Raw genomic sequence first — 14974 nt, forward strand, 5'->3', positions numbered from 1 at the left:
ACAAGAGTGGGTTTTCCCGTTATTTTCTCCCAACTCCGATGACCGATTGAGCCTAAATTTTCACAGGTTTGCTATTTTATATATAAGTTGTGATACACGAAGTGTGGGACTTGGACAATACTGTTTACCGAAAGTGTATAATGGCTTTAATTAAGTTCCAAATAATAATAATAATATCAAAGTCTTATATATATAGCGCACATATCTTCCAAACAAGATACTCAAGGTGCTGAGTATATACAAACTTCAAGAAAGATTAATGTGATGAATTCTGAGACCCAATTATTTAGCACCTTATAAGGGTTTACAAGGTGCTACAGCGCATATAGCAGCAACAGCCAGGAACACCAGGGCTAACCCCTTCTCTTTTCGATAAGTGTACTGGGTTCTTTTACATGCGTTACACAACACATGGGACCAATGGCTTTACGTCCCATCCGAAGGACAAAGGAATGGTTAAGTGTCTTGCTTACGGACACAAGTGTCATGGCTGGGTATTCGAACCCACACTCTGCTAATCAGAAAAACTCTGCATTAGAAACTACCTGTTTATCACTATTTTTTAGGAGCGTCTTAAACATGTCCTAGTCACTACTCAACTCGGGTCATTTGGAACAAATGAACCGATAACCGAATTCAGAGTCACAAAGAATATCTGCTAAGCAACATTAAGCAGGAAACCAGTCACAAGTAATGCACATTACATAGTGTTCTGACTGGTAACCCATTTCTGCTAGGCAAGATTTATCTTTGCTTATTATAGCCGTGCTCCCATTGGCCTTTTTTTTTTTTTTAAAGTAAATGACTTTTCCGTAAAAAGACAAAATTAAATCCAATGGTGACACGACCACAAATATAAGTCAAGGTGGGAACGCCTTGTAGTCATGGTAACTTTCGGCATGGCAGTATAAGAAAAAGTCCAAAGGGAACCTGGTTTTAGTCACTGTGCAAATGGGAACATTTAGAGCATACTTACTGGTTGGCAACGTTTTGAGAATAACAACCAGGTCGGCTACAGCACTGCCATTCATCATTGTTCCCTTCTTGTGTGACCCAACCTGTCGTACTTGCTCCACGACCTAGAAAATAAACGAAACATCAGTTATGACGAAAATTACTGAGAAGATCAAATTAGCTGTGCAAACTGCTTACCAACTAAAAGAACCTGCGGTATGCAAAAAATACTTAATGTCCTTTTGTTTCAACCCTAGCAGAGTCTTTCTCTTTGGCCTTCGAGAAAGACTCTGCTAGGGTCGAAATATGAACTATTTTTTTACAAACATAATTGAAAGCATTATATGTCAGGGCTTGCAACACACACCGGACCACTGTCCACTTAACTTTAGCACTAGGTCAAAGTTAACAGTCTAGGCTAAGGTGTAATGTAACAACACAAATCACTATGGTAATGCGGACAACTCGTCGTATAATAAATCTTAGTGCTTTGGGAAATCGAGGCCCAGTGCAGAAAGTTTTGAAATATGAACCCTCAATTAGGGATAATGAGGCGAAGGTTAACAATAGACACACGGATTTTTTGTCTATCGATTACATAGTTCAGAGGACAATCAATATATCAACCCAGTAAGTCTTCTATTACTATTTTTCTGCTAATGACTTGCGCCTTTTTATCTTTTTTTTTGCTTTGTGTGCAAAGTGCTTTAACACCATTTTGCGGCACTTACTGCTCATCATGAGTTTCTCTTTATTATCATTATCCCTGACAGGCTTCCATTGGCAATTTCAGTGGGAAAATCACACTTACACATGTAGCTTGGCTGTAACCTCTGTTAAAATTCACCTAAAAAACAGTGAAAGCGCTTTGCCTAACTTCCACTGGATCCTCACTTAGAAAAAAAAATGAAAAATTCAGACTTGGTTCACTTCGAGATCTTAACTCACTTCATCAGATTGTTTCAACAACTTGGTTTTTTTTCTTTTTTTTTTTTCTTTCTTTTTTTTTTTTTTTGGGGGGGGGGGGTGCTTTGTATCCCTCACTGTACCATATGGTTAATGTTTCCACCATACCCTACCCATGAATGTGATCATACACACCGCAATAAAAGAAATCCACAACTTACTGCAAATAAATCTGACATTCAACATAAACAATTTCGTCGCAACAAATTTGAGTACATAGTTCTGAGGCTAGGATTTCTTATAGAACAAAAATAATAATATACCGGTACATTTTACAGACATCGGCAGGCTTTGATCTATGGGTCCTTGTGTATGAAGTACCCTGGATATTTAAAATCATATCTATGATTAGAGAATTGGAAATTACAAGTGCAAAACAGTTCAATTTAATTGCAAACAGACTACTTCAAGTGTCTCAAAGGTCACAGCAATTTTTCACGGGTCCGTTATTTTAGCTCGTTTACAAAATAACGAGAAGGCTTTGCCAGTTCAAACATCAGAGGGCCAGTCAGAGTTCACTCCAAGTGATGGCCAGTTCATTGTTGAAAAAGCTCCCCTATTTCATTTGGAATAAATGGACAAGTGAAAAGGTGATTGACTAGTGAAATGGAAAGCCTGCTGACCAGTCACAGAAATTGTTAAAGGCAAACCCTATAGATCTTACCACATCAAATCCTGCTGGTGGAGCTACAATGATGTTATCCAGTACTGTGTTGATCTTAGTGACTAGACTTAGTACCGAAGCTTGCTCTAAAGGTGTTGGAGATAGCTCCAAGTTCTTCTTAATCAACTCCTGCGAATCAAATCAGTTACATATATCAAAATGTTGCCTTGATTTTATTTTTAACCGTAGCTCTCTCGAGTGATGGCCTTTCTCATTTAAATCAAATCCAACAGATTATGGTATCTCAATAACTGATCTGGGTTCCATTTTATAGAGCTGCCTGAGCTTAAAAAGTAGCTAAGCACAACAAAATTATGCTTACCAGAATAAGGGTACCAGTCAAAATACCATCCAACGTGTACCATTTGTGAATGGTATTCTGCTTGTTTTTGCACAGCAGAACAATTTTAAGCACTATTTGCTGTTTAAGCAACTCTATGAAATTGGGCCCTGTTGGACTCTGATTACAGTGGTATAACAATCCATTTACAAAACCAAACCAAACATACAGATATTTGTTATGGATTTGGGCAAAGACTTTCGGATCTTGATTTTGAATTCTGTTTTGGTTTATTCTTTCTTTATGTTTACATTTCCTTGAGCTCACTTACATCAAAGAGGGGTTGATCATCAGGCATCGGTTTCACCCTCTGGAAGGCTGCCTCACACTGGAGAAGAAAATACAATTGGAGAGAACATCATTAAAGGAATGCGTTGCCTTGGATCGGTCGAGTTGGTCTTTGAAAAGCGTTTGTAACCATTTGTTATAAAATGCATATGGTTAGAAAGATGATTCAAAAGTAGAATACAATGATCCACACAAATTTGCCTTGAAATTGCGTTGTTTTCCTTTTACTTTGCGAACTAACACAGTCGGCCATTTATGGGAGTAAAAAATTTGACTCCCATAAATGGCTGACCGTGTTAGTCGACGAGGTAAAAGGAAAAGCACACAATTTCGAGTGATACTTGTGTGGATCATTATATTCTTCTTTTAAAGTATCTTTCTAACCATATGCATTCTATAACAAACGGTTACAAACGCTTTTCAAAGACCAACTTGACCGATCCAAGGCAATGTGTTCCTTTAATAACATTTAATAATGATGTGACAGAGAGACTTCTGCCGCCAGAAGACCATGCCGTCGGCGCAAGGATTATGACGCCGACGGAGTTTGGAACATGGGATATCTTCTGTTGAACTCTAAAGCCCGTTTCACACGAGCTTTCTAAACCATGGTCGTTGGGAACGAAATCGCATTCCCGTTATATAATCACAAATTTGCGTCGTGTGAAATGAATCCGAGTGATGAAATCGCCAGGGACCCGCGTAATAAACAACCGGGATCAAGACCTCCTCCAAAAAATCGCAACCCTGTTTAGAATCGCCGAGTCACTCGTGTGAAACGACACACAGTAGATTACAAAGGTCCTCGGTGATCGCACAACGATCATGCATGCACAAACCATGGGGTTTCTTTACGCACAAACTTTTAAGCAGTACACGTCATTACCTGATGGAGAAAGTTCGTATATTCCACATCCAACAAAATGGTGTCGGCAGCACAAATTGAAAATTAGTTTATTTTATGCTTTCCTCAAAGTCAAAGTTTGTTTCTATGACCAAGAAGCTTCCGATCAAGAAAGCCTTGAATCTGGCCTTTCCGCTTGCAATTTCAAATAAAATGCTTTCGGATACATTCATCTTTGGAGTCGGGACGCTGAGAAATCGTTTATTTGTTATCATTTTGTCAATTTCTTTGATATCCAAACGGCTTGACGTTGCAAAACATGTAACGACTACCCAGTGTCATTTTGATTGCATCAAAAACGGGAAAGAAAATCTGTAAACACACGTGTGCAGATAGACTTGACAGTCAGTCCTTTTGATGTTCAACGAAAGCATACACATCGCGCGCACTGCACATACAAAACACAAGTAGGACTTTTCCTTACTCTATTACAGGAGGTAGTAAGAATTTGGTTGTGATCAATCGCTGTACAATTGAAGTACATGTATTTCGCCGCAAATTCTCCACACATGCATACTCTGCCGACGTCAACATCTAGCAAGGGTTGAATCCGATCGAGAAACACTCTGAGCGTCTTTTAACGCACGCAAAAAATAGTGGTGTGGACGCAAACCCTCTCGCTTATCTCTCGTTTTTTAATTTAAATTTACACTGAATGAACTCGGAGAACACATTATTTTAAGGTGAAAAATCCGGAAGATTCTTATGCCTGGAAAACACATTGCTGCGCCAAAAAATGATCGATGGTAACCTAAAGCAAACACATGACATTGCACGGGACACTGACAGAGCACCAGCGAACTGATAAACAACCCACAGTGCGATCTCGCATAAACAAGGGACGTCGGGAACGCAATGTGCGTGGTCGTGTGAATGTTGGTCATGAAATCGCAAACAACCTTTGTGACAGACGACTGGCGCCCACAACAAGGGACGTTGGTCTTCGGCTCTCGTGTGAAAAGGGCTTTAGTGAACTGTTACATACGTACTCCCGGAATGAGTTGAATAGATGAACTGGCAAAGTTACTAAAAAAAGACTTGTTTTGTTAAGGACACCAGAAATGGGTAGCGTTGGTGGGATTGCTTGTTCAGTCGATGGTTTAAGTTTAATTGCGATAGACGTGTGATTGAAATTGTTAATAAAAGATTGATGTTCGTTCAGTTAGAAACTGTTTGAATTGTCCGTTATCTCTGTCTGACATTTGGCAACAGAAATACAAGAACCTAGAAATAACCATGTACAATAATACATTATTCTATGCCTTGTAAAATGCCTTGTCTTTAATTTTGCAACATCCTTTATAGCGCACATATACCAATAAGGTACTCAAAGCGCTTAAATGAAGAGAACAATTTTAAGACAGGTTTGAAGTTTGTGAGATATGATTTCTTTAAAACCCAACGCATCCACTGTGGCAAACAAACGTTTTAAAAAGAAGTTCAATTATTGTTTTCTGAAATTTGATGAGATTGACGTGGTTTTAGGTTTTTTTTTTTATCAATTTTGGCCGGTTATTATTCAGATCTGAGCCAATATGACCTTACCTGGTTCATGTCGAAAGGCACATGAGGAATAAAAGGAGATCTCCATCTGGAAATTGAAGTAAAATTCAGTTTTTTACTATGCATAAAGGATAGGGGTACTTTTTGTAATACCAAACACAATGTCCACATATTTATATTTAACTTACACCGTTTACAATAATGATAGTAGAAAGCTTGTATGTATACCTTAAAATAATTACTAGCCGAGGTGCTGTAGTTTTTGAGAAATGAGTAAATCCATGTCACAAAATGTTAAATAATGTTCGTCTCTAGAGAAGAAAACAATTTTCTCCAAAACAACAGCACCTCAGCAAGAAATATTTGTATAATATTGTATGAAAGGGTAAATAAGGGAATAAAAAGGTAGCGTTGAGTTCTTAATCAGCCGTTTAAAACCGGCAGGATTGTGGTTGTGCGATAAAGGCGCAAGCCGAGGGCCAATTTAGAACGAGTCACTTCTCTTTTATTCCCATTCATAAATGCCATTTCGGTAAAAAGATGTAATAAAGTAGGAAACTCTGTAAAAACTTATCTGTTCCCCGACGTCTAACTCTGTACGTGTGGTGCATTTTTATCAGACAGTTTTCGGATATGTATTTGTGCGCGTAATGCATCCTCATATCCATGGGCTAAAATGGCGAGGCGAGAACGATCACTCCTGCAAACGAGGTTGTGGGCTAACCCACACAACAAACGTATCCAAAAACAGCGTTTTAAACAGCTCCAGCTGGTCATTATCAACCGTCTAAACACCCCCACGTATCGCGCTCTCCACCAATAGGAATAGCGAAAATGTCTGGGGTATTTGTGCTTAATGATTAATCAATTTATACTTACTGCCCATGTGACTTATAACCACCTCGTCCACGTCTGGCGTCACGTCCCCTAAAATAAACGAGACCATGAACATAAATCAACTTAAAAAACACATATTAATTTGTCACATTAGTCAAAACACTGGCTCACATGATGAAGGATGCTTGGAAAAGTTTCCGTATGGCGCCACCACTTTTTCATTCGATCATGTCGATATGAAATAATGTAGTATCCAGGATAATTTACCTCAATGAGATATCCCTTTTGAGTGAAATGAGTGAAAAAGTGGTCATGGTGGTGGCGCCATACGGAAAGTTTTCCGATGCATTATATCATTGGTTCGGTTTTTTTATTACTTACAATACTAGACCTATTACTATGTCTATACAATCCACCTCAGCCCCCTGGGGAGTATACACTACAGCCAAAAACCTTTCTTCTCAACCCTCATCCGATAGTCATCGACAACTGAAATGTATTTTTAAATATACTGACTCCATCTATGATTCATTCAAGACTTCAAATCAAATAATTATAAACTTCAAAAACAAAACAATATTTAATTCTAATTCAATTTCCAAATCTTTATTTAAAATTAAAACTCAAGATTGAAAAATAGCCATGGCATAGATAGGTATTGATTGAGGAAACGGGGAAACACATCAATTTGAAGAAAATCTGATCTAGCTCAGTTGTTATGAAGTCATTGAAAGTGGCGACGGATAGAATCAACTCTGATTAGGCAGTTTCATCAAGTTGATTTCACGTGTACCAAAACACACACACACACAGCCCCGAAAAAAAAGAACGAAATGTATTAAATCATAACTCACATTTTGTACAACTCACAACTATGACACTTGACAGCAGGCAGAACCATTCTCTCCTCATGCTTACATTTAAAAAAAATTTGAAATCGGATGAATAGTTTCGGAGATATTGTAAAAAATAGAGAGCAATGACAGAAACCGGATGCTTGGCCTCGCGTGTAGCGCCCATTCGTTTGTGCATGACGTCACCTTTGAACCCCGTGGACAACGGATTTCGGAAATCTTCGGAAAGCGCCGAAGAACCCTGAAGACGGTTTTTTGCGATGAGGGAGCACATGTTTACACAAAATGAGATAACGATTACATCATCGTGTAGCCGATAAAATTCCGCACATGGTACATCTAGTCGCATAGCTTTTACCATGAAAACCTATTTTTGTCGGCGTTTTCCGTTTTTTGAATCACGATTTCTTCCAGAGATAATTATCAAAATTGAATGCGACTTTGTCAGTGCTAATTCCCATACTTTTTAAGATTAACTTGTGAAAATTTGGTGTAATTTGATTATGTATTCTTCTCCCTCCGAGAGGTTTTGTTCAACCATTTCTTGCAAAGTTGTCCTAAATACGCACGAATGTATATGTACGTCGCACAGTCTGCAAACCTCCCCATTGGTAGAGGGCGCTCGTCATATAGTGCGGCCTCTTTTGCCATAGGCTGTGCGTTAAACTTGGCCGTGGCCGATATGAAGAAAAACATAACAATTGAACTTGAACACAGGTACGTTTTTTGCACGATCCACGCTCATTAAAAACGGTATATCTCTGCAATGAAACATCCGATTTCAAAATTTTAAATTGATTTTTACTCCTTATAATACACCTTAACAGACCACATCTTGTCAGAGAAAAAATCACCTGCATTTAATTTCACTGAAACTGCCTACTCTGATCATGCCTTTTGTTTTCTCACTGTACTGGTGCAGTGAGAATTCAGCAGTAATTCCTGTGTACACACACACACACACACACAATGCACAGCCGAACCCGGTATCGGTAACTATTCAATAATTATTCCTTTATTATTTACACTTCATTAAAATAGTTCCATACCTCATTTCTGCCTCTTAATTAGTCTAGGTTTTGTGGAATACGTGACTACAACCACAAGTAATTGTGGAAATTTATGTTGAATGACAGTCAAATTTGCAATCCAAAGAGCTATACTCGGTGGCTTGACTTGAGACGACCAGTGGTATGGTGGTGAACGCGTGAGATGGATGGGATGCGTTCGATAAACACATGTGTGCACAAAACAAAAAATTGCTATGTTTCGGATCTTTTTAAATGGGAAAAATCTTCTCGCGATGCCGGGCCCTTAGGATTCGCATGATCGGGAAAGAGCCTTTTATAAAAGTAATGCTTGTCCACAATTCCGTCGTAAGTAGTTCAATTGACTTTAATTTAGTTTTTCTTGTTTTGTTTTACAATAGTTATACATCATTATCTAGCGAAACGACACTTTAAAACACTCAATTAAAAATCCTTTGATTCATATCCGAACGAAAAACAAGTGCGCCATCTGTTGACCATTAATATCTATGAGGGTTGTGCCAAAAGTTTCGTAACGTCACTCGTTGTGTCAAAAAAGTTAGACCCACACCGTCCTTCTTCCATGTTTAAACATGCTTTAAACATTGAAAATAAGATTTATGTGACCAGCTCCATGGTGTGACAGATACATGTAGACAATGTTTAATTAATAATGTTTAATTAACTGACAATGACTAAATTAATATCAATGGACTCTATCTAATAGAGTTTTCTTTTCTTTTGCGGTGGTTGTATTAGTTTCTGTAATGGGGGCCTCAAGCTCCTCCTCGTAACAATAATTAATTCGTCGCAAGGAATTAAAGAGAAAGGACTAGTTAAATCACTACAAACATCTCCTTTTGTTTGAATATTATTCGAAAGAGATTATTCAATGTTTGTTTCACCAACTGTTTTCAGAACCAAGAGAGATATTGTATCACACAAATTTGTGTCAATACCGATTGACAATGCAAAAAGAATGCTCACATTTTTCTGAGTCTATGGTAGCTTACTTAATACCAAACGGGTAGTTATTCCGTACATAAATAATTATTTCGTAATAGGGGATTTTCGCCACAAAAACGGGAAGGAGTTCCCGCCCGTTTCAAGGCCGCTGATCATCTCCTGCGCAAAGATAAGTCGAAGTAGGCTTGATAACAATCTTTAATGTATGCCTATTGTTTTTTTGTTTTTTTAGATGACGTAAAACCCCAATCATGTCGTTGTTAGTCTTTCCATATCCAGGATTTATTCCTTTATTCCTCCCTTTTGTTGGATAACAAGTTTGCCGGCTCGTGTTTGAAGAAGTTCTAACTATAGCCACTGCTTGGAATCACTGGCTCGTAGCAGGTTGTGGGCTTTGGTCATTACCATCCTATTCAGCCATGTGCCTCAGTAGTTCCGACCGTGTTCCGACCAAGCCCCCATCGGGAGCAATCATGCTTAAGCCCTTTTCACACGAGAGCCGAAGACCAACGTCCCTTGTTGTGGGCGCCAGTCGTCTGTCACAAAGGTTGTTTGCGATTTCATGACCAACATTCACACGACCACGCACATTGCGTTCCCGACGTCCCTTGTTTATGCGAGATCGCACTGTGGGTTGTTTATCAGTTCGCTGGTGCTCTGTCAGTGTCCCGTGCAATGTCATGTGTTTGCTTTAGGTTACCATCGATCATTTTTTGGCGCAGCAATGTGTTTTCCAGGCATAAGAATCTTCCGGATTTTTCACCTTAAAATAATGTGTTCTCCGAGTTCATTCAGTGTAAATTTAAATTAAAAAACGAGAGATAAGCGAGAGGGTTTGCGTCCACACCACTATTTTTTGCGTGCGTTAAAAGACGCTCAGAGTGTTTCTCGATCGGATTCAACCCTTGCTAGATGTTGACGTCGGCAGAGTATGCATGTGTGGAGAATTTGCGGCGAAATACATGTACTTCAATTGTACAGCGATTGATCACAACCAAATTCTTACTACCTCCTGTAATAGAGTAAGGAAAAGTCCTACTTGTGTTTTGTATGTGCAGTGCGCGCGATGTGTATGCTTTCGTTGAACATCAAAAGGACTGACTGTCAAGTCTATCTGCACACGTGTGTTTACAGATTTTCTTTCCCGTTTTTGATGCAATCAAAATGACACTGGGTAGTCGTTACATGTTTTGCAACGTCAAGCCGTTTGGATATCAAAGAAATTGACAAAATGATAACAAATAAACGATTTCTCAGCGTCCCGACTCCAAAGATGAATGTATCCGAAAGCATTTTATTTGAAATTGCAAGCGGAAAGGCCAGATTCAAGGCTTTCTTGATCGGAAGCTTCTTGGTCATAGAAACAAACTTTGACTTTGAGGAAAGCATAAAATAAACTAATTTTCAATTTGTGCTGCCGACACCATTTTGTTGGATGTGGAATATACGAACTTTCTCCATCAGGTAATGACGTGTACTGCTTAAAAGTTTGTGCGTAAAGAAACCCCATGGTTTGTGCATGCATGATCGTTGTGCGATCACCGAGGACCTTTGTAATCTACTGTGTGTCGTTTCACACGAGTGACTCGGCGATTCTAAACAGGGTTGCGATTTTTTGGAGGAGGTCTTGATCCCGGTTGTTTATTACGCGGGTCCCTGGCGATTTCATCACTCGGATTCATTTCACACGACGCAAATTTGTGATTATATAACGGGAATGCGATTTCGTTCCCAACGACCATGGTTTAGAAAGCTCGTGTGAAACGGGCTTTAGAGTGCGGCCCGAGATCAACGGTATCAATAAGAAGGTGTGACTGTCATATCTCACCGCCATCGAGGAGTCCCTATTGTCTTCAAACACCAACCCGAACCAAGACGTTATGGATAAAATGTGTGGCCGTTTAGGGAGTTAACATCACATTTGATTTGCCCTGCAATCAGTTAATATCAAATTCTCTCTCAGTCTCAAGCAAACATTTATTTGCAAGATGAATTCCAGTGCGTCTGTCTTCCTTCAAGAAAATGAGCTGGCTATCGAGATGCTCATCAACGAGGAGACAAGAGAGTTCGACCGTCACACACTTGTTTACTCTAATGTTGCATTTTGTAACCCCCTGCCCTTAAAGACCAACCCCTCTCAAACATTGCCGGTTCTGTTGAAATTGAGCAGGCTACTTGAAATGTACTGATTGAAAGCAGCCCAGGCATTAATTTTTTTAAATAATGTAATGTGCGTGGCTGTAGTCCATCCCCGACGTAAAATTAACAGCATTTAATACTTTAAATAAGTTGATCCTTTATTTCCCTTAAAATCTATTTATTGATACAATTTATAAATTAATTACTTAGACAGACATGATAAATCTCTTTTTTGAATATGTGTTGGCTCTGAGAAGAGCCGGTGTAAACGATGTTTATCTTGGAGTCAGACGGAAATTCTGGTTCCTGCAGAGGGGATGAACTTGCTGCTCAAGAACACTCCAAGAGGTTGAATCTTGGCCGGAGCTGGATGAAGGCTGCCGAGGTTGGACGGGCAATACTTGAGGGTGTGAGCGTTGTCTCCGTTGACACCACACATTGGACAGGTGTAAGCTCGTAGCCTAGGACAGGCAACCTTGTCCAGGCTGTTCTTCAGTACATGGGATGTATACACCTCTTCGCTCTCGCCGTTATTCTTGCAGAAGACGCACCATGTCGGCTTGGGCACCACCCATCGGTTTGCTCGCTGTGGACGGCTTTCTCGGGACAGCTCGTCGATGGTGAAGGGACGGAACCCGGTGTCTTTCGTGAATTCTTGATCTTGCTTCATATCTTGACCATCTTCCAGGAGGAAGTGTGGCTCGGAGACGGGAGCAGCTGGAGTGACGAATGGCTTGGAGACGGGAGTAGCTGGAGTGACGAGGCGGGCAAGACCGAAGTAGTCGTGGAAGCGATCGAACTCTCTTGGCTCGTTGATGAGCATCTCGATAGCCAGCTCATTTTCTTGAAGGAAGACAGACGCACTGGAATTCATCTTGCATATAATTGAGACTGAGAGAGAACTTGATGTGAACTGATTGCGGGGCAAATCAAATGTGATGCTCCCATCTAAACGGCCACACTTTTTATCCATAACGTCTTGGTTCGGGTTGGTGTTTGAAGACAATAGGGACTCCTCGATGGCGGTGAGATATGACAGTCACACCTTCTTATTGATACCGTTGATCTCGGGCCGCACTCTAAGCATGATTGCTCCCGATGGGGGCTTGGTCGGAACACGGTCGGAACTACTGAGGCACATGGCTGAATAGGATGGTAATGACCAAAGCCCACAACCTGTCAAGAGCCAGTGATTCCAAGCAGTGGCTATAGTTAGGACTTCTTCAAACACGAGCCGGCAAACTTATTTACCAACAAAGGGAGTAATTACACTGATTGGTATAGAAGTCATGGATACTTGACGCTCTGCCAAGGGTTTCAATAGCAAGATTGAGTCTTTTATCAGAACCAATCTGACTGACAGTGAGTCATCCCAGATATTAACAATGGCAAGGTTGTCCTTCTGATTTTTGGCCAATTTGACCCAACAAACTTTTATTTAAAATTCAATAGGTATTTTGATGGGGGTTGAGAAAGTTACAAGCTTTCATTCGAGCCATTGCTCGAAAAGGTCCGCCAATTATTAGTAGCAGTGAAATAAAGTGCTCAAAATTAGTTTTTTGTCGGGATCCCGACAATAAATGTCACACATTCTTAAATGTGACCGACAAATCCAACAGCCTGATCCTGGAGACATTAAAATACATCATTCTTAGAGCCAATTCAAGCTTTCTCGATCTCCATCGCGTCGTGGTCGTCCTGACCTCAAGTTTGTATGGCAGAGAACGCATCACCTGTGACACTATAGAAGGCGGTGTAGTTTCGTCTTACTCATTAACTCCCTTTCACAGCCTTCTCCCTTTCTCCCTTTGGCAGCGCGTTGTGCTATGTCGTAAACAAAATTAGGTGTTTTTTTATATTAACAGGGATTATTTGAACGAGTTGTTTGCCACTGCAATAAAAACGAATAATTACACAATGTGACCGAACTGACATGAGGTCAATGAACCGGGAAACCCGTTTCGAGAGGAAACATGTGCAAATAAAACAAGTTATCTAACCTGGAATCCAATTTTGTTAAAACACTTTGACTTTGAAGGGATGTTTGAACCTGCACCAAAACTTCAACATTTAAATTAATAATTAACTTCCACGCTAGGCCGTCTCTACGATTGGAAATTTCTTCAGGGTCGTGTGTATGCATATAGACCATGAAACAAATAGAGACCTTGCACATCTAGGGCATTTCTGGCTGGCAATACACAGCACTTGTCGGTGGGATATTTTACATTTTGTAAGATAATCCCACGCAAATTCAACAGTTATAAAGTAACCATCAAACAAGTTTTGAGATGCGCCCCTTTCTTCATATCAAAAGTGGATACAAATCAGACGATGCAATCGCCATAAAATACAGACTGTTATGCTGTCTTCGATTGAGATGCATAAAATGTTCATGAATGTTTAGAAGAGCGACATTTTGGGCTTTCCCCAGATGTTTTCTATGTTCCTTTTTCGTTAAAAACACTGTAGGGTGCACCCCATCCAATGTCAAGACGCACCCAAGAAGTACAGTTCCCGCCTAAAAATTAACCCACAATATTGTAAGCACTTGATGCTGTTGATACTTCATTGAATCACGGAGGAAGGGTAGATTGAGTTCAATCATGGAGCAATTACATACTGGTTTTATGAAATTGGCACCAAACTGTACTATGCACATAAACAACAAACTCTTGGCTAATACAAACTCAATCACAGGTTAAACAGTCGGTCAATGTTGTTTAGTGTTGTGTACTTTACTGGCGTTAAATCATGTTTGTCAACACAGCCGTGACTGCAGGTAGACTGAGGCCAGACGAGATCTCCTTAGCACATAATATAGATTGTCTTTTCCTGGAAGTTCTAATATTGCGTCCAGACACTTTAAAAGCTATTTCCAATGAGGTTATAAATAAGCTCAACAAACTTTAATTAAACCGACTTGTAAAACTGTGTTTGAACAGACTAGACATCTTCTTGTTTTCCTGTGAACTCTAGACCTAAACCGATTCGGTTAAACTTTATTGCGTCTAGACACAAGATAAGGTAAACCAAATGAGGTTATAAACAAGTTAGACTAATTTTTCCTCCATGGTTCAACAAACCGACGTTTAGATCTGTGTTTGAACAACTACCAACTGAACAAACTTACTAAACTTACCCCAGACTGGACCATGGAGGATGGATGAAGTATCATTATTTATTGACAATTACAAATAGTGTCAACTGCCTTTAACACTATTTTATACTAACTTCATTCATTCTCAACCAGATGAAATTAATAACTTTACGAAAGGTTCACTAAAATGAAAATAATTGTAGGTTGAACTAGAGTGGAATTTGAACCTGCGACCTCCAAACTACCATGCCAGCGTTCAATCAACTGAGCTATAGCCCATAGCCTTAATGTTGGCATTCTCCGTATTCTCTGCTTGGGTTGAACCCTCAGGCCACTCACTCTAAATCAAATATGGACAAATATGGAAAACCTGTAAACCGTTATTGAAATAGAGAGAGAAGAAACAAAATCTTTAACACAGCTTACAAAGC

At 39.7% G+C, this 14974-nt stretch overlaps 2 protein-coding genes across 3 annotated transcripts in view; both read right to left on the bottom strand.

Annotated features, from left to right (window-relative positions):
• LOC139937621 (interleukin enhancer-binding factor 2 homolog) overlaps positions 1-8549 on the bottom strand; it is a 92590-nt gene extending 84041 nt beyond the window's left edge. For both annotated transcript variants that reach the window (XM_071932857.1, XM_071932856.1), the window contains exons 1-6: positions 8360-8549; positions 6499-6546; positions 5662-5707; positions 3196-3252; positions 2585-2713; positions 977-1079 (exon numbers count right to left, since the gene is read on the bottom strand). In XM_071932857.1, coding sequence (XP_071788958.1) covers positions 977-1079; positions 2585-2713; positions 3196-3252; positions 5662-5707; positions 6499-6546; positions 8360-8364 — 388 coding nt within the window. In that variant the 5' untranslated portion in view covers positions 8365-8549. The remainder of the gene's footprint in view (positions 1-976; positions 1080-2584; positions 2714-3195; positions 3253-5661; positions 5708-6498; positions 6547-8359) is intronic.
• A 3180-nt stretch (positions 8550-11729) lies between these two features.
• On the bottom strand, positions 11730-12317 carry LOC139937875 (nanos homolog 2-like). Its single transcript, XM_071933248.1, has one exon. The coding sequence runs from the start codon at positions 12315-12317 to the stop codon at positions 11730-11732; it is 588 nt and encodes a 195-aa protein (XP_071789349.1).
• Positions 12318-14974: the final 2657 nt, after the last annotated feature.

The sequence above is a fragment of the Asterias amurensis genome, chromosome 5 (genome assembly GCF_032118995.1).
Source record: "Asterias amurensis chromosome 5, ASM3211899v1".
NCBI classification, from domain to species: domain Eukaryota; kingdom Metazoa; phylum Echinodermata; class Asteroidea; order Forcipulatida; family Asteriidae; genus Asterias; species Asterias amurensis.